The following is a 26872-nucleotide window of genomic DNA, read 5'->3' on the forward strand; positions in this document are numbered from 1 at the left end:
TATACGGTGTGTGTCGAGTGACGCATTATCCATCACGGCACCGAAAAGGCTCGCGCGCGTCGTCGGCGAAGAAAATGCAAATTGTATTTTCGTGATATAAGGAACTATAATATTATTACGTTTACGCGAGCGTTACTTTTATTCCGTTTTACGATAATTCCTTCGCCTAAACGAAATTTCGTAGCAACTTACGATAATTTAAACTCCGCGTAAACGAGTGAATTTTGTGGTAAAGTTATTACAGAAGTAACGCTCGCGTAAACGTAGTATATAATTTCCAATTCGCTCCGAATACAATTTAAAAAAAAAATCATAACACGTTATCCATATTTCATGCTTAAACAAAATTTTTTTTCGCGATTTGATAATAATAATTTTTGCAATACTGTACAATATTTTAATCGAAACGTTTATTTTTAAAAATTTCTGGCTAACGTGTTTAATTTTCCAAGAGAGAATTGAAGAATCTCATTTCTATAGGAATAATAAGAATCTCGTTTATATCTTTCAAGTTCGTCGTCGTGATTTCAAGTGATTCGCAAATTCGTCGAGATTGAACGGATCGAAAATTCGCAGAGAGAAAGAAAGGAAGAGAGAGAGAGAGATCGAAGCCGTCAGTATACGTCAGTCAGTATACGCGCATCCGTGAAGCGACGACGTGATTCGTCGTTAACGATCGAGTCCTCGCACGTCGCGCCACCTTCCGTGCGCGCCGCGCGGCGCGACGGTTCGCGCGCGCAAGCGCAAGCGCGCGCGCGCGCGCATCGATCGCGAGCGCGAGCGCGCCATTGGCGGCGGCGTCCGCGCGACGGCGGCCCGTGATTGGCCGAGCGCCGCCGCCACCGGCGCGACGGCGGGCGCGCCGTGAAAGAGTTGATCGCCGCCGCCACCTGCCGTACTCGTGCGTCTCCGTCGACGCTCGGCCGCCTCCGGCCCGGCCGACGATTGCCGAGAATGCCGAGCGCATATTACTATTTTCAGGCACGCAGGGGCACCTATCTCGACGGATTTTCGATTAAGTGACGGAGGGCGGCGGTGCGCGGCGCGATATACCTCGAGATCTACGCTACCCTTTTTTTTCCTCTCACCGCGTGCGTGTGTACTTCGCTTTGCGATATCGTCGCGCGAACGTAGACGTGCGAGGGGCTTCCCCCCCCCCTCCCCCTGGGCGCATATAGAGGAGCGGCTTTTCATTCGCGGGTGGTGGCGACGGAAGAGAAGTGACGAGCCGACGAACGAGAGTGGAGAGGGCGAAGTGGTGTGTACGCGCGCGCGAAGAACGGACAACGGCCACAACGGGCCGAGGAGAGAAGCGAGAAGCCGAAAGTGTACACCGCGGGGGCCCGAAAGAGAGGATCGAGCTTCGGCGCCGAGCGCCAAAAGCGATCGGGGCGCGCGAGGGGAGGGGGGCGATGTCGGGTCACGTTCCGGCGAACTCGCTCGACGCCTGACGTTATATACGGATTCGTTCTCGTACGCTCCGCCGGAAAATGAGAGATAGACCTCCACGTCGCAGCGAGCAGCTGATGGCGGCCGTGCTAGCCAGCGCTACCGAGAGCTGCTGCTCCTAACATACACGTCCTCGTCCTACCCCGAGAACGTCGTTGTTCCCCGCACATCGGCGTGTACGGGCGGTGCGAGCGCGAGGCGGTGGCGGAGGCGGAGGTGGAGAAGAAGAAGAAGAAGAAGAGGAAGAGGAGGAGGAGGAGGTGGAGGAAGAAGAGCGGAGTAGAGCGTAAAGCGGAGTCGGCGGCGGTCGGCAGTTGTGCGTGGTGGCAGTTTGTGCGGCGTTTTTCCCCCCTCGAGACGCGGTCCGGCGGTCGGCGCGCGTGAAAGAGGGCGAAGCCAGCGGCCAGCGCTCGCCGTCTCGGCCTCTTCGGTTCGGTTTTAATCGCGCCTGTGTGTGTCCGTGTGTGTGTGTTCGTGTGTGTGTGTTACCCGTGGTGCGTGTGCGCGGCGCGAGGGGCCAACGTTACCCGCGGCCATTACTTCCCGCAACGAACGTGCGCGCCGCGCTGGATCGTCAACTATATACGCGCAAGTCGTTCTATTTCGCAACGGTGCCCTCGTCTCTCTTTTCCCTCTTCGGGCGAGCGTCGGCGGCGGGTCTCAGCCGCGGCTCGACTCGGTGCCTATCCGCCTGCCTGCCTGCCTGTCTGCGTTCGTGCGTGCGTGCGCGCGCGTGCGAGCGAGCGAGCGAGTGAGTGGAACGACACGCAATCCGCGCGACCGAGAGGAGCGATCAGCCGCGGAACCAACAACGAGATCAGCGCCGTCGCCGTCGTGGTCGATCGAATCCACCCTGCGTCGCGAGTGTGAGGCGAGGTGGGACCGAATCGGGAAGAGGGCAGCTGCCGGAAGAGAGTCGCCGGTCGGACGTTGCGCGACGTATACCGTCGGCGCTTGCGGTACAACCGTGCCCCCGTCGCACGGTCGTGGGTTGTAGGTGGGAGCACCTACGTTCGCGGAAGGAAGAAGGAAGAAACGGACGGACGGACGGAGACGGCACACGGGCGTGCGTCCAGTCCGCGTGTGACAACGCCTAGCCGTCCGCGGGAGAGAGAGATCGTCGCGCCTTTACCTCCTCGGTGGCCGGTGACGGCGGTGATCGGGCCGACGGGCCGGCCTGAGAGAAGAGAGAGAGGGGATCTCGCCAACGGATCCGCGTTTCCCGGTGCGCGTAAACCGAAAGGTTTACCGGGAGGTTGCCCCGCGTGTGCGCTTGCTATGCGCGACGAACGTCGCCGTCGTCGCCGTCGTCGTCTTCCATCGCCGCCCGCGCCTCCTCGCGCCGCTCGGCGGCGCGCAGCGTGAACGGTTTTGAAGCAGCGTGCGTCCGTGGCGCGGGCTCGCGCGGGGGGAGTGTAGCGCACGGGGGGCCAGGGGGAGAAAGAGGAATTGACGCGATCGGGGGGTAAGGCCGCGTCACGCGCATCGTTCCGCAGCGTAACGCAGTGTGTGCCTTTCTTTCGTTTCCTCGGTGAGTTTTCCTCGCGGAGTTGGTGTCGTGTACGGTCTCGTATATACGTCGCGCGTTCGCGGCGGCCACGGAATGCGGCCTCCTCGGGGCGGCGGTGATCTCGGTCTCTAGTCGCGCGAGAGACAACCCTCCCCCCCCCCCGCCCTGCTGTCCGCGCGCGGAAAGGGACGCGCACCGACGAGGGAGGAGAGGAAAAAGAAAACGAAAAATAATAAACCAGGCCGCGCGAGCGCTCGCCGTATTTTTTTTTTTTTCTCGAGCATCAGGACAGTTCCCCACAGTGCCTCCGTTAAATGCCAAAATGTCGTCAGGGGCCTTCGTGGACAGGATAGACCCCTTCGCCAAGCGATCCCTCAAGAAGAAGTCCAAGAAGTCGCAGGGCTCGTCCCGCTACCGCAACTCGCAGGATGTCGAGCTCCAACAGTTGCCGCTGCTCAAAGGTTAGTTTTCGAGAAGTAGGTAGAGACTTCCCTCTAGACTTGTCCCTAGTGTCCCGGAGTGTCTGTCTAACGACAGGGAGAAGCTCGATCACCTAGATAAGTTGAATTAGTCGCCCGTCGATTACCCAGATAAGTTAAATTGTACATGTATAATTACTGTTGGTCGTTCTAAGCTAGGCAAGACCGGCGTGATTTCAACGCGAAGCGAGATAGGAGAGGCTCCGAAAGACCTCGAGCGGAGAGACGTCGAAGGCAAAAGCCGCCAGCGGGATCTCGTAGGGAATTGTGCCAAGATTTTTGCAAACTCATCCGTTTTGGTGTCTTTACTTTAATGTCGGTATGTCGACTTTATTTATTTGGCGTCTTGACTCATCACCGTTTTATCTTTAGCGGCGATAAAACGTAGACGCGAGAGATCCTCGATCTGATGGTTGTCGCGTAAGGTCACGCATGCCAAGGAAGACGGCGCGTCGAGAATGATTTGACGAAGCCGCCTTGTCCAATTCCGTTGCGGATCTATCGCCACCTTCTCGCGAGTGGAGCGGCACGGCTTAAGCGTAATATCCTTGGAGTTGTCGAATAATTGAAGCGGCAAGTCTGTCGTTCCTGACTTAGGCAATTGCGTCACGTGTACGGCGCGGCTCCACTGTGCTCATCGGTAAACATATATCGTTCGTTTCTCTTAATATATATCGTTACCGATCGACGGATCGTCGATCACGAGAGAAGGCTGACGCAAGTTTCAGCGGCGAGCGAGCTCGCTCGCACACCTGAACTTCCACGAGGACCGTTACCGTCGATAGCGCCTTCGTTATATTCCGCGCATTCCCACTCCGACGGCATTATTAACATATTACGTACATGGTCAGCGAGATGCGGATCGCAAAAACTTGTTTATCGAGACGTCACGCTGCGCTCGTTAACGTTACCGCCGCGCGTTAATCTCGTCGAGAGAGATAAACGCGTGGGGGATAACCTTACGATTCGCGCGCCGGATTTGCCGGGTGGGTAACAGCTGGATTGAAATGCGTTGTCGATGTTCCGCGTCATCCTGCGGACGATCGTTGCACACGTGCACGCGTATTTCCGGGACTCGCGTGCATGCGTGCGTACGTGTCGGCGCGTCAAAGATTGGGTGACTAGCACGGCCACGTTTCAACGAGGCCACATTTTGCCGTGGAAAGCATCGCCGAAGTTCGATAGCGGTCACCGGGGCTCTCCTCCGCTTCCCGCTTTTCACTGAATTGTACAGCGGCTTGTAATCGGACGCGATCTCTTCTGGCGTTGACGGCAAGTTCTATCGGTATCTGCAGCCCGTTCGTCGATTGCAACTCCCTTTCGACGGCTCCACGAAGTTAAATGTACCGATGAAGAAGTTAAATGTATCGATGACTCGGTGAGGTTGCAAAGTTATACGTCAACATTATTCCAGCCTCTGCCGACGTGGACGAAACCGTCGCTGTTTGCGAGGAAGTTGTGCAAGCTGTAATCCGGCCATTCCTTACTCTGGAACTTCTCTGGAGGAGTCTGCGCTGCGATCGCCCGCCGCGGCGGAGCGTCGTGTCGGACTGGGTGACGGACGCGTAGGACACCCGGCGACCGCAACTTCATCAGGGGTGGGCCGCGTGACGCCCCACTTGTGCCTCTTGACGAAGGACACCGACGCGTTGCTCAGGCACCTGCAAATTGTGCACGCTTCAGATCCGGAAGACTCGCGACCAGGTGTGAAATATGGCCACGTCGCGAATGCGGAAAACACGTTCGGTAAATTGCCACGCTATCAGCAACGAGAAACAAAGGAAAGGAAATGAATAAAAAAATACGGAATAAACTTCGGAGCCGCACGGTGAGAAGTAACGCGAATATAGTTTATACATTGCGCTGCATGACCGCGACCCATACGGCCAGATAATATGACCGCTCGCGGCGACCGTCTGCCGAATAGCGAGACACTTGTTACGCGCTGACTGTAAAAGTTTGTTTACGGAACGTAGCCAGCGGGCACCGATATCGGTGCTGCTAGCTTTCGTTGCTCTTTCGAAAACGGGATTAGAGGCACGCTAACTAACTAACGGCGTGTAGATTGCGGCACACGGATATGCCTGCGGCGTGGAGAACCCACGCGCGAACCGCAGCTAATTGTCGCGAGGACCATCGTATCTCGATTGTGATAAGGGCACCGCTATCAGTCTTCCACTTTACCGAATTGACCGAGAGAGAGAGAGAGAGAGAGAGAGAGAGAGAGATATCGCGTAATTTTCACCTGTCGCTCGCTTCGACTTTATCGAATATTTGCCTTCTGGTACGCGCGTCGCTCACCCGCGCATACCCAACGCGTTGTCACCCGGAAAGAAGCGGTCGAGGGTTATCGACGTGCGACTGTATAATTTTCTGCTTTACGATCGAATTCGCCACTCGAGCGAGCGTGCGCGGGGCAAAACGTATATAACGATTGGAAACATAACGGACGACTCCGCGATAAGAAAGTAAGAGGGAGGCGGACGTGGTTCCGAGACTTCTAATGATAATTGTGACCGTAAGAAAACGAAGAAACAATATGAAACATTCTTGTAGAACGATAAACGTAACGGAGATAGGAGATAACTCGGATCGACGGAGATACGGATCACGATTGTTACAACTAGACGTGTGATTTTAGCATCGAAACAAGCTTTTCATCACCATTATCGTTATCGAAGGTATTCAGAATGCGGCGTCAAAAATGAATAGAGCCCACAGGATCAAGATTCTTCCGTATCGGACCTTCAGCTGCGTCCCTGGAAACAATTACGTGGATTAAAAAGTGATTCCGCTCGTTCGGGCACGATTCATTCACCAGTTAGTAACATCTATTCTGTAATTCCGCAAAATTATTACCTATTTCTGGCCCCGCTCGTTTTCCAGATTCTTGCTCGGCGCCGCTTTTAGTCACACAGGCTCGTTTTTCTTCCCCGGTGGAATTATCTGTACGACCGGCGCCACGGATAAGGATAAGTGATTGAACAGGGCGCGTAAACAAAGAAAGAATTACGTAATCGACGAGGGAGCTTCTTGTCGGGGACCTCGTCAATCGCGCTACTGTTCGCCGTTCACCTTCCCGCGAGGATTATTACGGCCAGCGGTGTCTTCGTAGGCGTGACTCAAAGCGCGCATACCTGCTTTTTGTTGGATCGACCGCGTCTCAAAGTACTGCACGTTCCTGCCTGTGCCTTCTATTTTTGGAGGGATACAAAGACAACAACGTAATACTCGCGAGGCTTTAGGTCCGTCACGCGATATGAATCTCAAAGATTCTGGCCGTCGACTTGTGCAGCCCACGATCGAACGATGTGACGCTCCCAGTATGCGTGAAACAGTATTGGTACTCCGCCACGTGTATAGCCGGGGACTCCTCTCCGTCTCTCCCATGCCTTCGCCGCCACCGCCATCGCCATCTGAACGGAGTCGCACTGAAGGGAACTAGGGATCAACATGGCGACCTAAAAGGGCTCAAAAAAAAAAGAAGGGAAAAAATAGCCACGCTAATCACGGTAAAGATCCTAGAGCCGACTCGCCCGCGAGCATCGGCAATGGGGATGACACCAGGGGAAAAAAGGAAACGGTCTCTGTTCTTGTATCCGTTTTACATAAATTTTATACTTTTACCGCGACGTTGCAATTTTCTCTTTTTACATATAATATTTTTACCCTCTCTCTCTGTATTTATCCGCCTATTGAGTCTACCGTGTAAATGTTTTTTTTTTTTTTAGATAGGCAATCAATGTTGCTAATGAGACGCAAATGCACACGATTATTAACGAGATAATTAACACGCTTACGGGCTGGAGAACGCGACAGGTTCGGATGCGCAAAATGAAATGTATGTTATAATGGAAGCGATCGCGCGCCACGGATATCGCGTGTAAGAGGATTATTGGTAGTCAATCGGAGTAAAGGACAAAAGGGGCGAAAGAGCACGAGAGCTGCGAATTAATAGTGAAATAAGAGCCGTCGGAGTATCTGTCCCTTATAGTCAATACACGGTAGGTTGATCGACGCAATTCGTTGTCCTTTCCGATTTATGATGATATTCCCGGTCTCTCTCTTAAAAAAAAAAAAAAAAAAAAAAACCTTTTTCCGTGGACTGTAATTGCGTATTATCTGAAGACTCGCGCGTGTTTGAAATATGCAATCACGTTCCGGGAAAAAGATGCTTCGATATAATATGGGAATTCACACAAGGCGTTCCGAACTCATTGTCAGACTTTCCTCCGATTTATTTGCTAATTTGAAGTTGACCTTTCTGCAGTTAAAGTTAAGAATCTCCCTTTTTTTCCGAATAACTTGAAACCGATAACACAGTTAATATTTTAAGCTTTAATGAAATTATGCACTAATATTTACTTTTTACTTATCGCTATGTTGGTTCTCGTTGGCAGTAACAAAGTGGTAAAGAAAAAGGAGGGATATATCGTTCATGCGAATGATAGACGTGTAAACAATCGAGATGTTCTATCCTAAGATCTCAAGACGATTGAGAATGTTTCTTTTTATTTCTCTTTCGAAAGTAACTGCTAAGCATTTTCGAAAAGACACCGAAAACTTTCTAGGACAGTTAAAATTTTTGAACCCGCGCCAACGGCGATCGAACAAAAAGTCTCCATCTCCCTTCCACTTTACTAGTTGACCCACAAATTTACGACACGAATGGTCGTACGGAATAGACCACCTTGCAGGCGATGTCGTTCACCTTCGTCGGTAAAATGGCAATAGTTCGCCTCACTTTTTCTTCTCTTTCTTCAGTTGTTCGACATTATCCGAATTGTACACAGTATTCCTATTCACAGAAATAGAAATTAAAACTACCGATTATCTTTTGATAAGAATACATCCTGCGTGCGTCTTCTTTGTTTCCGTCTTTCGCCACACTTTAAGTAAAATTCGAGATCATGCTTTCCTAAATTCTTGTTACAGATTCTTATTTACGTATCCCTCCTATACGAGAAGACTAGCCTTGAATTTTGGATTATGCGTGGAACTGCGAAACACACAAAAGTCTTTCCGTAAAGTCATTTCTCGTTTTGCGCTCTGCAACTTATAATAACCGTTTATTACATTTGGTGTTGCGTGTCTCAATCTTATTTCTATTACTTATTTCTATTGTACACGTTCTCGTCTACTTGGCGGCTGGGAAAACGTCTTTCTCATTAGACAGGATCGACCTTACGAAGAGAGGACCGATAATTCTATCGCGATTAATCTGAATACAAAGGGTCTAATTAGCATTAATCTAACAAGATTTAGAGGGATCATGCTCGAAGAAAGTGCAAGCTTTCTTTTTCTGCACAATCCATATGCATAATTCATAAGATTAATTAACCAAAATACACGTTTACTTTTTATAATATAATATAGTGAATTTTATGTGCAACGAGATAAACGCGGTAGAGTTTGCATTTATTCTATCACGGCGCGAATATTTTTACGGGATGAGACTCGTGTCGCGAAGTGCTATTGATTTTTCATTGGTTAATTTCAATCATAAGTTGATTATTTTTTTATCTGCCCGTTTGCACAGAAAGAATTGTAAACACATGTACTTACAAAGAGATACATACGTATAAGGAATTTTATCTGATAAAGTTTCCAAGTCCGATCTGAACGTGACTGAACACAAAGGTATTGTTCAATTAGAAAGCATTATATATATAAATGCACAATTATATAATACATATATATAATATTCTTATAATTCTTTGTCAGGTGTAACTTTGTCAGGTGACGAAAACAGCTTGCGATCGTTTTAAACATATACCGATTCGACCGCAACGAGATTTACACGGCCTCTCTGCCGGCTAGAAACGACCATTGTAATAAATTATCGCGCCTCTACCAAGCATTGCATTGCGCGAACGATATTACGGCCCGTAAACAGCGGCAGGTGAGCGGAAGCAAAATAGAGGTGGGATCAAGTTCAGCACGTACTCACGGATCCGAATTAGTTCCAATACTTCGGCCTCACGGGACTCGAATGGCGCTCATAAAAAAGTATCATTTCATCCGCGATACCTGCTTGGTATCCCGTTTAAACAGGCTGCTGTTTTTAAATCCCGGAACAGTTGTTTGCCGTAGATGTATGGAAAAAAAAAAAACTTTTATCTTAACTCTCGTTATCGCTTTCAAGAGTCAGGGGTGCAATGTATAATCATTGTTTCGCTCTGCAGACAAGAGAGATCTACCGTGTCCATTGATCATCGTTTTTGTATAACTAAAAATTATTACGGAAATACTTGATCAAACTATATATGATACAGAGAGAAAACTGTATGTTATTTACCGTGTTAGGTACATCGTCCGTCACTTCTTCGCCGCGTAGTTCCGGTCCTGCCTCTCGGGACCGCGGGATCCCCGCAGTATTCTCGAGGCTGCCCTACATTCGAACGTGCTCGCGAGACACTCGAGCCCATCTCCGGGAGCGAACGATCCGTATAGGATCGCCGCTGTCGCGGCGGCGATCGTAAAAGTTTTACGATTTCGGCGCGGCACATCCTCTTTAAGCTCCGAACTCTTTCGGCGCCGCTCGATACATCGGATGACATTTCGACCGGCGTTGTTACTTTATCGTAACCGATATATATATATATATGTCGCTTCTTCGTGAACGACAGAGGGAGAGAGGTGGACAATGACGCGCTTGAATACGGGTGCAAATTGAGTGAAAAAGCAAAAGTGTTCTCGATGCTCGAGAAGCAAATGCTCGTGGACGAGCGAAGCGCCGTTGGATGATCCATAAAATTTTGGAGGTCCAAAACACCCGATAGGAACACCGGGTTATATCGTCGACAGTTTAAATCTCTGATGAATTAACACTCCATTTTTAGAATCCTGGTATAATTGGACAGAAACCTAATTCTTCCGCGAAAAGAAAGAGTTTCACATAGTCGCAAATTATTCCATGGAAATTCTGCAAATGGGACGCTAACTTTGCGGAGCAATGGTACTTTTGTAAGCAGCTGTACACATAAATGACGAGAGCTATCGACGAAGAAAGTTAGAATGTATATTTCCTCTCTCGTAATCATCAGGCACCTCGTAACTTTTTAGTCTGCAACGTTAAGTCTTCTCGGCGTTAATTCCTGGAAATTAAACTTCAAATTAAATTTTTAGCAGTATAAACTCCTGTAAAATGGAAGTTTCGTTAAGCTAAACTTGAATTTCTCACTTACATCAACCGGCGTCCGATATTTGGGGCAACATATTGAATCTCTTGTTCTCTTTGACATGAAGGCTGAATATGTTTCTCATATATATGTAAATTAATGATCGTGATTTTTTTTTAGCGATGATAAAATAAGGCGTTGCAGCCAGGGACATCTCGTGCGTTCACGTTAAGGAAAAAGGAAAGGAAGTGGGCATACGTTTTCCGGGTTGAAGGAAACTATTGGTTTTCCAAAGTAAGAAATGCAGCCGCGCGCGTCGCGATGTGCGCTGAGACCATTACGTCAGACGTAAACACAGTTTAATTATGCGTCATGCACAAGTGGGAGCATTAATAGTCTTCTTTGTTCAGAGACGTCTCTCCCGCGCACCCGTTCTCGGAGTTCTATTCGAGCCCATATTAAGGAGGAGAAGGAGAACGCGAGAATAGAAGTATAGGAATGATTAACGAAATTATAATTCCGAGGATCGTTTCTCACTTAGCTGGGCAATAAACACATGGATGTATACAGGAATGTAGAATATGGGCAAAATTTACATGAATCTCTCTTGGGTAATCTGACGTTCATTATTTTTTTTCCATAATTAAAATGATGTTTGAGCTTGCGAACGAATCGAGAGGATGAGAGGCTTTTCGCGAGATATTAAGCGCCGGGGAATAAACAACGGTTATACCTTCCGCGTTTACTTTCGGGCGCGTACTTCGCTTCGACGGCATTTTAATTTCTAATCCCGCGAGAGATCAGAATCTCGCTGGATAAATACTCTTTAATAATAAATGTTCTACTAATTTCAGCGAAAATGCATGTGGGTCGAGCATTTATCGTGATATTCTGGTAACGAGTCGGCGCGCACACGAGTACGCTTTCCGGCTAATTGACGCTGATGGTCATGGTCACTGTCAAGATCGGGACAGGAGCCACGGGGATGCGACGGTGCGGTTTGCCGCGGGAGTGAGAGAGAGAGAGAGAGAGAGAGAGAGAGAGAGAGAGAGAGAGAGAGAGAGAGATCGGCTGCATAATGCATCGGTAAAGAAATCGACTGTTGCGCGCTAAAAAAATTTAGACAATTGCGTTACGCAGAACGGCGTGTCGCACACTTCTCAAACGACCCACTGTCTTTTTGTTCGATAAAATTAAAATCGACCTCGGCACGTGCGGCAAAATGCAGCAAAAATTCTCAGGATATGAATTATTCATTCCTCAAGCTGTTTATATTGATTCTTAAAGTTAATTTCTTTTTTAAATTTTGCCACGGTACACCGCGACGTAATAATTTGATTTTTACGGAGAGATTGAAACCGGTTATAATTTTGTTAAGTTCAATATCCGAGGCTATAGATATGCTGCTATTATAGAGTGCTATAGCCAGGTAGATAATGTATGTACCTTACGTCATTCGTTGTGATGCAATCATTACAAAAAAGGAATGAAAGACATGGGAATTATTTTCGGGGTGATTGCCACGTTGAAATCTGGTCTCAAGGAAATAGTATTAACTATATTAATAATTATATAATTGTCAGATAAATAATTGCGCCGATTATATCTTTTCATTGGCATTATTCGCGTCGAAAACGAAACGTATCAATATTTAATATATTTGATGTAATTAATAATAATTTTATATACACTATATGTGTATTTAAATATGTATATAGTGGATTAAACAGAATTAGGATTAAACAGTAACACACATTCGACATAGATTTCGGTATTCAAAAAGTATTTAAAAAAAAAAATAAAACGTAGCGAGGATGGAGAACGAGCGGAGGAAACAGGAAGGATGAGCGAAGGAGCGGAGAGGAAAAACATCGGGGAGAAAAGGGCTCAAAAAGAAGGGGAAAAAACGTAGTACGGGGAGATCAAAGAGGAAGAGAGAAGAAGGCGAAGCGCAGACGACGACAACGGGAGTGGACAAGGCGCGGTAGAACGAGGGAAAGAGAGGAAGGAGGAAGATAGCGTCGTCAGAGTATGGGAGAGGGATAAGGGTTGGAAAGGGGGGCGAGAGAAGAGGCTACCTGACGGTACCCCCCAGAGAAGCGGTGGAAGAGGAGAGAGAAAGAGAGAGAGAGAGAGAGAGAGGAGAGAGAGTATTGATCCGGAACGCCGGCGACCACCTGCACGGAACGCGCTCTTCTGCTTCTTCGCCACCCAGCGCCTCCTCCTCCCTCTTTTCGCGTTTCTACCCCCCTCCACTAGTTCGCCTCTTTCTCTTCGTGTCTCGCTCTTTCCTTATTTTCTTTCCCTTTTTCACCCTTTCGTCTCAGTTCTTGCCTATACTCTGCTCCCTTTTTTTACTTTACCTTTTTTAAATCCTTTTAAATCGTTTTTCTCATTATCTCAATTAATTATATTTCCCTTTTATATCTATTAATTTATCTCTATTTTTAGCGTACATTGGTTTTAATCTTTTATTATTATTTTTTTTAGCTTTTGATCTGCCTTTTACTCGTTTTATTTTGTGTTTCCACTCTTTCTTATCCACCCTCTTTCGCACTCTTTTCCATTTCTCTCTCATCGATCCGTCAAAATATCTCGTATTGCGGTCAACGCATAATTTACCGCCAAATTGCTCTTGACATTCGGTCGATCTTCTATTCCGGCAACCGCAGACTTCTCGAGAACGAAATCACACTTTCGCACCAGAACCTGCTCGCAGTTGTTGTTCGCCCTGTTTGAATAACAAATTAATTTTACAAAAATCTGATGGGTCAACTAGAAATGAATTTTATCTCTGTGCATATATACAGGCTGTTATTCCAAGCGCACTTTCGCGGATTCTTCGACAATTTCAAGCGGATTCATCGAAGAAGAATAAACAGTTCTCGAGCGATCAGCGACTCGAGAAATAAAAGGCTCTTAATGAATTAGGCCTCGCTGCAATTGAGATTAGATAACGAGACTGGCTCAACAGACATTTCAATCCGAGTCTGAATCTTTCAAAAGAATCTATTCGAAATAAGACGTTAAGACATGGGACGAGGGAGGGCAGAATAGACTCAGGTGGACCAAAAATGTTATTTTTCTGGAACGGGGGCGCGTATCTCGCGCGGTGCAGCGTCGCGCCGGCAAGCGGGCACGTACGCGAGGGTACGTGTCGCGTTATGAATGAAATTATAAATATGTGGATGCCAGATGGATCGCGCGCACGTAACGTCGAGGGAGAACGTACGAACAAACGAACGAACGAACGAACGGGGGCGAGACGCCGCGCGCGCAACGCTATTTTTGGAGTCCTTCGCGACGCGACGTGGTCGCGTCACGCCAGCCGATTCTCGCGTTGCGCCTCTATTTTTCTTTTCTTTTTCTCTCTCTCTTTTTCCTTCCCTCGCTCACCTGAGTCTCTTTAACTGCGGATTTAATGGAATCACGTTAAGCCGTTCAACCGTTCGTGCAACTTGCCCGTGCCCTCCCCCCCTCGTCGGGAGGAGAACCGCGAGGACTATAATACTATCGATGAAGGAACATCGTGTGTCTGACATCGATTAAGCCTCCGAACTCCGGGATGAAAAATTAATTGCACCTTCACCTCGTTATAACTTATAACCCGGGGTGTGACGCAGAATCGCCCCACCGTCCATTGTCGGCATAAATAGCGACGCTTAATTCTAACTCCTCCTCCTATTTATGGATAATCGTAAGATCGCATGTAACAGAATTTATCACGGGAGACCTCGCGGACTTTCGTTCCCATCTCTCTCCCTCGTCCTTTTCTTATCCTCTATATACACCTCTCATCCCTCTCTGCCGCTTAACGACAGCGTGTTTTTCTTAATGTTCTTTCGCCAAAACGATTTGATAGACCGTATACTTTAAGAGGAAGAGGAAGAAAAAGAATAATGCATGTCTCTGTCGCACGTGTGATGGGCGATAATAAGATCGCCACAGTCCCACAGTTGCGATCCGACGACGGCAAAATCGTCTAAATATGTCTTGGACGTGCTTGCCAAAGCTTGTTGTTGCCACAGGCAACTATTTCGTCCCGCGATTTCGAGTGTCGCCATTCAGGAGTGACGACAGCGGGCGAAAACGTATATAGCGATCCGTTCGTCCTTCACGGGGAAGGTTTTCCTTTTTTTTATTATTATTTCGCGTCGCGCCTCGGCTTGCCGGAAAAAAATCTCGGTGGATAGGTAAATATAACGTCGGGGGATTGCTGCCAATTTTTTCCCCAAGATGGCCACTTTGCGCCTCGATTTACCCGCGCGGCGGTATTTCACATAGGACTACCGCCTGTTACGAAAGAGAGAGAGAGAGAGAGAGAGAGAGAGAGAGAGAGAGAGAGAGAGAGAGAGAGAGAGAGAGACAGTTTGGCATAATTCAATAAAGTCATTGAGGCCATGCCGTGCGCCATTATGAAGAGCGAAGTTGCAACCACGCCATCATCCCCGGGGCGAAGCGAAGGGCATGGGAAAAACTGATTAGCCGATGTGCGTTACCCTTTGACTCTGCGTGCACGGTGTCCCGGATCTGCGTCGAACCTCTTCGCCCGTGGACACTTTTCGATCGTGTCGACGGGTTTTTTTTTCCAATACAACAAATTCTGGTGGTTCTTGCTTGTCCGTTAGGAAATTCACTTTCTGTCACAGTGACAGAATTTCTTTGAAACATGCTCCAAGGGTAAAATGAAATTTAGCTCGTCAGATTGTTGCACGTTCGTCCAAACGGACACGTAATTGCTCCTCTCTGCCGGATTCATCCCTCGTCTCTTGGTTGCATGGCTCTAAGGCCTTCAAACACTCTAAACGCCGAAATATCTAGGGATGGACGAGCGATATAGATCCTCGTTATAGATCCTTCGTTCTCCTTGGTAGGATAGGTTCAGACTTTTTCATTTCCAGATACTCATACGATCAATTTGCGGTTTCATCCGATATTGCTAAAAAAATACATATCAGGATTACTAGGAGTGGGATGCATTAAACTCCGGCTAATTTAAGAACTTGAGTCGTAATGAATTTCCGGGATACTTGAAATTAAATTTGATCCTTTACTGTTGAATTCGTAGTGTCACATTATACTCAATTTGAGTTATTTTTAACTATTCCTACTGCTCTTACTCAATATATCGTGTTAATTTAATTGAAACAATGTAATTTAATTCATTACAGTTAAGAGTTAGGGAGGCTCTTACCCGGCTGCTCTAATCAATGTAGCAACCGAAAAATTATCATTAATAATTGGTTATAAAAAATTATCGGAAAATTAAATAAAAAAAATAAATAATGATTTTTACATAGTGTAAGAGTAAGTTATACGTTCGATTGGTGGTAAATATTAAAATTTATACAATCAGTCAGTTGACTACGTCAGTGCTAAAGAGCAGAATAATAACATGCCCGTGTTAAGTCTCTTGCACAATGCCAGACAACAGGCAATAGGAACAGGAAATAATCAAAAAATCGTTAATTACAAGCTAAAAAGTTCGAATGCTATGATTAGTTGGCAACAGGCAACAGGCACAAAATCTCCAACGTGACGGAAACTGTGTCTGTTGCTTGTGTCACTGTTTATTCTGCATTTATACATGATTTCTGATTTCTATTCCCTGTTTCTAATTGCCTGTTGCCTGGCATTGTGCAAGGGGCTTTACAACGTCGTCTGCAGCAGTCTGCAGCTAAGTGAGGTGTAGCCGTGTAGCGTTGTAGCGATTGATGCGATGAAGAGATGGAGCTTAAAAAAAAGATATAACGTGAGAATGCTGAGAGGGAAAATGAAGGGAAAATTCTCGAAAATAAAGGTTGTCGATGCGCGAGAGAATAATTATGCCGCTACCATACAGCGCAGAGAAAAGACATGTGCAAGTGAAGTTAGAAACTTGGCGCGATTTTGACACTCCGAAGATCATTCGCCTAACCTGTCGTACGTCATATTAAAACTACAATATCTTTTATAACTCATCGTCAACACCAAATTTTCTTCTTATCATTAGATTATTATTTTAACTACAATTCCTTAGTTTTTTTGTTTACCTGGCTCGCAAACTTGCCAAGAAAACACATCACTTCCGGTAAAAATTTTAGTGTTTACCATATGCCCTGTGTTAAAATTGCGAATTTCAATATTGATATTTTTAAAATTTTTATCGTCAACCTATGCTAAAGTTTTGGGCATCGGTTCGTTGTGGTTCACTTTACAACATAATTTAATTTCATAAAGATCTGTCGTTTTATGATCGAGGTAAGAGCCTCCTTAAAGTAATATACTTTCGTGTTAAAATAAATTTCGACACACATGATGGTTAAAAATAACAAAATGTTATTTAACTCAAAGTATTTAAATTCCATCCCTTAATAGTTTTTTTGGATTCAAATTGGAATTGTTCCAATAAAAAATTCTATATGACTTGAAATTATTTAAAAAATTTTTTTTTCATTACGCAACAGTTATAAAAATAATACTATGTTTATAGTAGCGCGGTAAAGTATACCATACCCCGTCTCGGCAATGTCGGGCTGTGAAAAGTGCATCCCCGTCCGAAAGTGCATAACACGCGAGCGGATATTAAACGTCGGCTTGTCGGCTATGATAATACAGTCCGTGATTATCAGTTCAATCGAGCGAGTGAGATAAGCATTAATCGACGTGTAACAGAAAAAAAAAGATCTGTCCTGATCCTAGGCGCAATCCGTGTGAATGTTGACTCACGATTACGAGCGAGATAGCGCGCGAAAGAGAGTGCGACCTACGCGGCGTGAAGGTGGCTGCACATGCCGACGGGCGGGCGGGTGCGCCGCGGCCTTCGCTTCATTGCATTTTCGAACACGAATTTTCAAAGTGCGATAATCTAAACTGAAAGAAAAATTGAATTAAAAACCACGGACTTTTTTTATATGAATCAATTTCATTTTCTTACCATCGCGTGGAACGAATCGAGCGACGGAACAAACGCATCCGAACATCGCGTTCAATTCTTCGCGAGACTATAGCGGGACGATAATTGGTTAACTTCACGCAGATATATCGATAATCGATTGAATTATTTTTAGAATAATATGTTTAAAGATGATTTCGATTAAACTCCAATTAACTTGTCGGCGATTAATTCAACCCGCAGGATCATTTAAAGCAAAATTTCTAATTTGTATATAATTTGCCGCCCCCTGATCGAATCTCTCACATGTTAAACGAAAAATTAACAATTTTATCCATTTTAGCAAAATAGCGCGCGTATTGCTCGACAGGTTAATCGCCGGTCAAGTTGATCGGACTTTGGTCGAAGTTGTTCCTGAAGGTAATACATTCTTCGACCAATTTGCCCGGTCCATCCTTGGCCAGTCCGTTTCTTTGGTGAAAATTAAATGGAGGTAAAGATATCTTGTCCGTCAAAGTCACTGGATTCTTGTTTTCCACGAAGCGGTCTTCGATGATAACCCCAGGTATACGCTCTGGGGTCTCCGAGACCCCAGGTAAAGTTTGAAACTTCCCAGACGGCACCGTGTCCAAAATCGGGACGTAAGACGTCTTGAGGCTTGTGGCACATAGAAAAACTTAAGCAGTAAAACTCGAGCAGTAAACGAATCACGGTGAAAAACTTAAGGCACGGCCCTAAGCGGTAGCGAATTCATACCGTTGATTTCTTATTGCTTAAGTTTTACTGCTTAAGTTTTTCTATGTGCCAAGGCCCTTAGTGCCCATCTACAATAGGTGTTTTAAGCCCTAAGCCTTAAGAAATTGTTCAATCACAATTGAATTTGAGGAGAATAATTGACTGTGATTGATCAATTTCTTAGGGCTTAAAACATCTATTGTAGATGGGCACTTAAGGACATCTTTAAGACGTCTTACGTCCTGATTATGATCATGCGTGCTGTCTAAGTCTATACCATTGGTAGAAAGATACAATTTTTTTTTACACGTGTTTATTAGTACTTATGATTTTAGACTAATTCTGAATAAAAATGTACGTATTTTTCAGTTTGTTTACGATCGGAAGAAAAAGAAAAGGAGTCAAAATATCCCGTGATTTTCTCGAGAGTTATAATGAAAAAAGTAGCCAAGTCCTCCAAGCCCCCCTTAGCGTGGTGTCTACGTGTGCGAAAAATAAGTGTGTGTACCTAGGGTTAACGAGATCTTTCGTTTAATTTCAAGCGAGTATCGGGGTGCCGGATCGAAGAGAACAAAGATTTCCGGATTTCGAAGAAGCTCACGGTTGAGAAGCGCACGATCCATTTGCACGATTGTTTCAGCATTCGATCATCCTGATCTCTCGTGACACTCCGTGCGACTTGCGCGATTCTGGTTTCTATCGGCTCAATTAAATTGTTTGCTTACACATGTAGGAGCAAAGGAAATGATAACATTTTATTGGGCCTTCTCTCGTCCATGCAGCGGAGAGTTAAAAATAGTAGCCAGGCACTTTGCTCCGCCGATTCCGTTTTGCATGTATAATGAATGAATTGTTTGTGACGAAACGTAAGGACATTTCCGCTTCCGTAACACCCGAAGTTTCTCCTCGCGATATACGACGAAAAGGATTGTCGCGAGAGGGACTTCGCGTGATTCGACACACGTGTAGAATTGGTGATTAACGTTGTTTGTTTGTTGCAGATGTTAACGCCGCAGAGCAGGAGGAGTTGTTTATCAAAAAGCTACGCCAATGCTGCGTGGCGTTCGACTTCATGGACCCGATGGCTGATCTCAAAGGCAAGGAAATTAAACGGAGTACGCTCAATGAATTGGTGGAATATATCACGGCAGGGCGAGGTGTCCTCACCGAGCCCATCTACCCGGAAACCATTAAGATGGTATGTTAATTGATGCAAAAAATCACGACAAACAGATTATCAGACTGGAATTAAAAATTCCGTCTCTCTCGGTTGTTCTTGTTAATCGCTTTTGATTTATCGTACGCATCGTACGCGTCAAAGTCCTTGCTCGCTCAGCACGTTATCTTGTTAGCCCGAAAGTTATTCTGTTGAGAAAATTAATTAGAAACAGTTTGATTTGTTGATCTAATAGCTCATTGTGTGTGTGACTTTGATTTTTATGTCCAATATGTTTATAAATATCTCTACAATAAATAAAATTTAAAAATATATTACATATTTAATAGTGCTTTTTGATATATTAGATGAATGCTTCTAATGAATGTAATAGACTTTGTGTGAGAGAGCGAGAGAGAGAGAGAGAGAGAGAGAGAGAGAGATTATTTAATGCTGATATTGTAGCTCTATCTAAAAGGTCCTTTGTACGATATTTGTTAAAGGTGTCTGCAAATCTATTCCGTACATTGCCACCTAGTGAAAATCCAGATTTTGATCCAGAAGAAGATGACCCGACCCTGGAGGCGAGTTGGCCCCATCTTCAGTTGGTCTACGAAGTCTTCCTCCGTTTTCTCGAGTCTTCAGATTTCCAGCCTGCTATTGGCAAAAAAGTTATTGACCAAAAATTCGTGTTACAGGTAAAACATTATTACATTGCGGCTCTTTACTATCTGTCTCTAATATGCCACGCCTTTTGACGTAATTAAACTAATGAATACAAGTGTAACTCGTTATAATTATCTGTTGCAGTTATTGGACTTGTTTGACTCGGAAGACCCCAGGGAAAGAGATTTCCTGAAAACGGTTTTGCATCGTATCTATGGCAAGTTCCTGGGTCTTAGAGCCTTCATACGCAAACAAATTAACAACATTTTTCTCAGGTATTTATTTGAATGTTGTCTTAAAAAATGTTATTCTGTTTATCTTGTATTTTAATAGAAATTTAATTTTACGTAATATTGTACCAAGTAATTTATTAGCAATGTCAATATTATATAAAAAATTTCATTCTTTTTACGTTGATATTTATACAATGTCCCAATTTTGTTATTATTTCAGGTTCGTGTACGAAACGGAACATTTCAACGGGGTTGGTGAACTTCTTGAAATTTTGGGTAGCATCATTAACGGATTTGCTCTTCCCTTAAAAGTCGAGCACAAGCAATTTTTGGTTAAGGTACGAATATATTCTATTAAAATTGAAGTACACATAGATTTCATTCAAATCTATCTTTTTGAAATAAATTTTTTTGTTTCTCACACGCTAAAATTTTCTACTTTTGAATTTGCAATTTATTTCAGTTTTATTTAATATCCCGAAAGACGCAAAATTGGAATTAAATACGATTCGCGTAACTTCTTGGCCTCTTGAAATATATTTTTCTCATAACTTTGGCAATATTTTCCAAAGCTATTCAGAGATGCATATTCCAATTCTTGTCTTAATCTTTCGTATATATAGATATACATTCTTAAATATATATTAACCCTGTATAAAAGCGGAGGAGGAGAGGGAAAGAACTCAAGACAAGAAAAATGATTTAAAACGCGTCTTTTTGCTTATTTCCTTAGGTGCTGTTACCGCTACATAAAGTGAAATGTTTATCGCTCTATCACGCGCAGTTAGCTTATTGTGTGGTGCAATTTTTGGAAAAAGACGCGACTTTAACAGAACCAGTTGTACGAGGCCTCCTTAAGTTCTGGCCTAAAACGTGCAGCCAGAAGGAGGTAATGTTCCTCGGTGAAATCGAGGAAATACTGGACGTTATAGAACCTAATCAATTTGTTAAAATACAAGAACCTTTATTCAGGCAAGTCGCACGTTGCGTGTCTTCACCACACTTTCAGGTAATTTATACAGCATTTTGCACTAATTACGACGAATTCGTCGTGAAGTCGCAAAATAATAAATTACTCTTTTTTTTCGTTACAGGTTGCGGAAAGAGCATTGTACTTTTGGAATAACGAGTATATAATGTCTCTAATTGAAGAAAACAACCAAGTAATAATGAAGATTATGTTCCCAGCGTTGTACAAAATTAGCAAGGAGCACTGGAACCAGACGATCATAGCTCTTGTTTATAATGTTCTAAAGACATTTATGGAGATGAACAGTAAGCTCTTCGACGAACTTACTGCCAACTATAAGTTGGACAGGCAAAAGTAAGGCCAAAATTTTGAAACCTACAATTTTGCGAAATTAAGCGAAATTTTTTTCAATTTATTTTAATTTTTAAATAAATACACCTTGATTATTTAGTGCTATATTAACCAGTCTAATAAAATATATCTAAAACTATGTGAAGAATAAAGATTTCCTTACATTTTTTTCTTTATATGTATATGCCTGTATTACAGAGAGAAAAGGAAGGAAAAAGAAAGGGATGAGATGTGGAAGAAACTGACCGAATTAGAACGACGCAACACTCTCGAACGTAATGCTCTTGCAGCTTCCTCCAATAATCCAGTTCCTGCCACTAACACATCTATGACGCGAACTCGTCCCTGAGCTGGTAAAAATATTATTTCATCTATTTCCAAAGAGACTTCATCTTTTTATCATCTTTGTTTACACTTTCTTTATTTTTAAAATTAAATACTCCGGTGATTAAATACCACATTAAGATCTTATTCCAGCAAAATCCGTTTAAAATTATACGAACAATAATTTGTCAATTTAGAATATATAAAACAATAATATAGAATATATAAATCTGTACGCAAAGAATATTGAAGAAATGAATGTCTTAACATATAATTTTTATATAAATATCTAATAGCTCTTTATTATTTTTTTTTTGTTTTAGGTGGAAGTACGGTATCACGCTGCCCGATTGTTAGCTCTTAGTTTACGCCGATTGTCCATATACTACACGCAAAAAATTCTTGTTGTTAGTGAAACAATGTGTCTCACGAAAGCATTCTTGACATAATGTAACTCATTTTATTAGTTGTGACCGAAATGGCAGAAATGATGGAAGCAGGAAAAAAAATGAAAAAGAGACGATGCAGAGTTAATTCACGCAATTTTATTCTTTTTTAACAACAATAACAACATTAACAACAACAACAACAACGTGGCGATTAGTGAATTCCAAATAATTTTATATGTGTATATCGGGTATATTCACACTTTTGGTTTTTCTTTCCATTTGGAAACGGCAAAGAGTTTCCAACTGCATGATGTACTCAGTGTCAGCACACAACAATACGACAATGCGTTAGTCCCTTCTTGACTAAGATTTCGTTACCGCTCTCGGTAGGAGGGGATTACAAATCGTGGTGTAAATTTCGGAATGGACGAAGTTGTACACGTCGTTGTGATCCTTATGTTCATTTCTGGAGGACGCGATATTTTGCGCACTCTCTCAGACGACCAGTATGTCGCCTCCTGACTGACCCTTACGCTGATTCTTGCTGCTCCTGATAGAGCCAGCGAGAGTGTTTGAATATATGTATCATATATTCGTATTAACGCTACCGATAACTGTAACAGGTACGTAATAAAAATTAGGTAACAGTGAAAAACAAATATAAATATATATATATATATATATATATATATATATATATATATAAATATATATATATATATATATATATATATATATATATATATATATATATATATATATATATATATATAAAATACGATATATTATATATATATATATATATAAAATATATATATAAATATATATATATATATAAATATAAAAAGGATATAGTTAATACGAGATACAAAACAAGTCTCAGACATATATAAACACACAGACACACATAATACACAGAGGCGTACACCAAACTGCGATAAATACTGCGAGAATACATGTGTAAAACGTATATAGGCCGATGTGCTACTAACATAGAGACTGCTGTGACTGAGTGCCCGCGGCGAGTTGATAGTGAAACAAACCTTTTTTCATGAGCGTGTGGCCGCGGCGAGAGACGGCGTACACGAACACAATAGTTAACGAGTGATAAGGTTCAATTCGCGCGGACGATGGAGGGAAAGGAGATATGCGAGAGAGAGAAAAAATATATATATATGTTGTTTTCTAATAGAAAAAAAAGAGAGAGTGTGAGAAAGAGGGACAAATAATGGGAGCGAGGGGACGAAAGGAGTATACAATAAAAAAGAAAAAAAAAGGAAAAAAACCGATTTGATTGTACCAAAAACATCAGTTGCTTATAAATATTAATTACGTGATAGCGATACAGGGCGCGCAGGTATAAGGATCCACTTTCGGAGCTGTGCTCCCATGCTGGCAACCGAAGGGGAGGGGGGGTCGTTTTTAAAATTTCTTACCATCGCATAATAGTAATTAATGATACGAATAACGATAATGGTAACAATAAAGAGTAATTAAAACGAAAAAGGGGAAAGCTAGTAATAAACGACAATGGTAAAACAAATAATAATAGCTACAGGTAAAATAGTTAACAGAGATGGGTGACCGCTTGCTCATACATATTTTCATGGAGATAATCGGGGAGACACGCACGAGAATTGCTATTGTTCACCGTTTTTCTCTGTTTTTTCTTTTTTTTTTCGAGATTGCTTTCCGATGACCTTTCTCGTCGAATGTTTCTCACGGTTTATACACACGACTTGCTCGCTTTTGTGTTACGCTCCGTTCACCTTCGCTACGTAAAACCTCATAAGGAGACAGAGAGTGACATATACATATATAAATATATACATATATATAGATAATTATTGTAAAATAATGTAATGTGACTTTGAAGACGTAGGTGAGAGTCCAAGAGAAGATTCTTTACGCGTAAATAGATACACATTTATTAAAGAATTGTCTAAATTATTTCCATTTTTTTTTTTTTTGGCCGCTCTTTAACGCATCCCGTTTGTGCCGAGGTAAATCGTAAATGGAAAATACAAAGAAGGCGTTTCGCACTTCATGACTCCAACGAATATTCCGATGAGTACATGATCGTTCCTGGCAGAGAAACATAAACGGTGACCTTTAACTTGTATCCAAAGAGAGATTTTCGCGAAAGGAAAAATCCGACTCTGGGAAAGTTATTGGAGAATCTGTTGTTAAAATTAAATCAGGGGACATCTTGTACCTTTTACAAATGATCGTTTTATGCATTACGATAAAAACGGACAATAATCTTTGTACGTGTGTGCGTGTGTGTATATATATGTAACGTTAAATACAAAACGGTAGTTCTTGAAAATCATTAAAAGTAATTAAAATCGTTACTTTTAATGATTATGTCGTCGTTCGATTATTCATTACACTATTAAAAGCTGCGACATTTATCAATTTCATTTCTATCGCTTTAGATTTTCTTCCGGAAAGAAATATGTATTTGGAAGGGCAGTAAGACCTTGAAATTTTTAAAGATTAGCTTTGAGTGCACTTTTAAGGCAATTATCCTTTAACGCTGACAAAAATGTATCGTTGAAGAACCAAGCGCTTTTTTTTTTTTTATCTAACTGAGAAAAATCCAACTTTCAAACTTGCTAAAAAAATTCGTCGTTTAAAGTTGAGAATATTTATATAATATGAAATTTGTATCGCGGATGTCCTAGATTAATTATGCTCTCAGCTGCGCAGTCGAATGATTCTCTCAAGTGGGATTTTTCCTGAAAAGTTTTCCCTCGAAATTTCAACGTTCTCTGTGCACCATCTTTTTTCGCATCCCCTCTTAATTCTCAATATTAAATATTTTAATGACCAAGACATTCTTTACGAGTGGTTTTTCGTTCGCACGATGACTCGAGGACAACATTTATTCTCAGGGTTTCCGAATCTTGTAAAGGGGAGATCAGAGCCTGCTACTGGATGGACCGTCCGCACATTTTTAGTTGTATAAAATGATTTTTTTAATATATCTAAATGTATAATATATCTAAGAACGAGGTTGAATGTGTAAGTCTCTCGTCAGAATGATTAGAAGTATTGTAGATGACCGAAAAAACAAACGATTGAAAAAATTATTTTATAAATTTTATTTATGACACGATAGTATTGTATTCCACTTGCAGTCTTAATTTGACAATCAAAGAAAAAAGGATAAATTACCTAGTAAGACATGTGCAATTGTGATACTAAATAACATTAAAATCTCGTAGTTGTAAGTTAATTTTTCTTTACTTTTGTACAATTTTTGTTCTAGAGAAATGTTAAACTGACTTTTTTTGTGAATCTTTTTTAATCGGTTTAAAATTATATTTATCGTCACTCGATCATTCGGTTTCAAAAAATCAATCTTATTGAAGGTTGATATTACGTATGACGGACGATTAAAGTTGCAAAAAATTAATTTTTTTTTAATTATAATTAAAATTCAAAGAAAACTCATTTTAGAAGGAAACATCGACCAAAATGTAGCCAGTCGTGTAAGAAAAGGAAAAACAATTAGAATAATTAATCCAGTAATGAGAGAAAAGGAACAAAGAATCGAACAGAGATGGTTTTTTTTTAACATTTATAATTTATATTAACTTTTATCTTTTTTTAATCGCTTAGAGGTGAATGTATATCGTCATTTAATCGTTCGATTAAAAAAAAAAAAATTATTAAAAGGTACGGCAGATTAAATTAAGTTGCAAAAAAAACCTAATTCTTTTCAAACCATAATTAAAATTCAAAGCGAGCTTATTTAGAAGGAATTAATCATCGACCAAAATGTAGCCAGTCGTGTAAGAAAAAAAAAACCAATTATTCAAATATGTTAATTCAGCAATGAGAAAAAGGAACAAAGAAAAGATAGTTTTGTGCCCTGACATTTCGCAACTGCAGTCTGCACCCTCCCCCTAACTGCTCCTAGTGCTTATTCTCTTTATTTCTTAATAATTGTTCTTATCAATTTTTAAACTTTTCCGGCGCATTTTTGTTCCAACAATCACAATGCATGAATATCTAGAGATACGTTTGACTTGGAAATAAATGAAACAGAGTCGTCTTCAAGTGTATAAAAAACGTTCTCGAGTGTAGATACGGGTGATCGAAGAAGTCGGACGTATATTCGACCACTCGTCGCATTCATCCACCGTTCATCCCTCGAACCGAGTATCGTTATCGACAATTCATATTCCGTCTTCTGTAATTGTCTTGCTGACAATCTCAAAGCGATATAAAGCGCATACGCGTATTCTCTTGCGAGAACAGAGCATACGACTGATTCTCTCGTCCCTTTTATAGGTTATGTGATATCCCTGGGCTCGCGCGTAAACCTAAAAGATATGATTAGACCTTTCTTGGAACGGTTCTTTAAAGTAAGAACCAAGCAAGAAGCCATACAACTTAAGCGAAGGCTTTCGATTATTTATGCTGTCGTTGGATGGAATTGTTTCGGCCTCGCTTTCTACGTGATCATGAAAAGGGAGATGCCAGAAGACGCCCACGAACGAAGTAAGTCTAGAAACCTCTTTAGCCGAGCTCCTTACACAGTTGATCCTTTTCTCTTTTTCTCTCCAACGTGACGAGAAAAAGAAGAAAGATAAACCGTGAAAGA

The 26872-nt window shown here is 42.8% G+C and overlaps 1 protein-coding gene across 3 annotated transcripts; it reads left to right on the forward strand.

Annotated features, from left to right (window-relative positions):
* The first annotated feature begins 1141 nt into the window (after positions 1 to 1141).
* Wdb (serine/threonine-protein phosphatase regulatory subunit widerborst) lies at positions 1142 to 26597 on the forward strand. 3 transcript variants are annotated; one of them, XM_077398484.1, is made up of 11 exons: positions 3280 to 3420; positions 3598 to 3757; positions 19170 to 19366; positions 19828 to 20022; positions 20135 to 20265; positions 20444 to 20561; positions 20957 to 21232; positions 21318 to 21547; positions 21743 to 21897; positions 22192 to 26460; positions 26560 to 26597. In XM_077398484.1, exons 3-9 carry the CDS (start codon positions 19241 to 19243, stop codon positions 21891 to 21893), a joined length of 1227 nt encoding a protein of 408 aa, XP_077254610.1. In that variant the 5' UTR covers positions 3280 to 3420; positions 3598 to 3757; positions 19170 to 19240; the 3' UTR covers positions 21894 to 21897; positions 22192 to 26460; positions 26560 to 26597. The 3 variants fall into 3 exon arrangements, with proteins under 3 accessions (XP_077254608.1, XP_077254610.1, XP_077254609.1); XM_077398482.1 differs by lacking the exon at positions 3598 to 3757 and having other exon boundaries at positions 1142 to 3420; XM_077398483.1 differs by lacking the exons at positions 3280 to 3420; positions 3598 to 3757 and adding an exon at positions 18995 to 19034.
* Positions 26598 to 26872: the final 275 nt, after the last annotated feature.

Source organism: Temnothorax americanus, unplaced genomic scaffold (genome assembly GCF_048541705.1).
Source record: "Temnothorax americanus isolate GAGA-0224 unplaced genomic scaffold, ASM4854170v1 Scaffold12, whole genome shotgun sequence".
Classification (NCBI taxonomy): domain Eukaryota; kingdom Metazoa; phylum Arthropoda; class Insecta; order Hymenoptera; family Formicidae; genus Temnothorax; species Temnothorax americanus.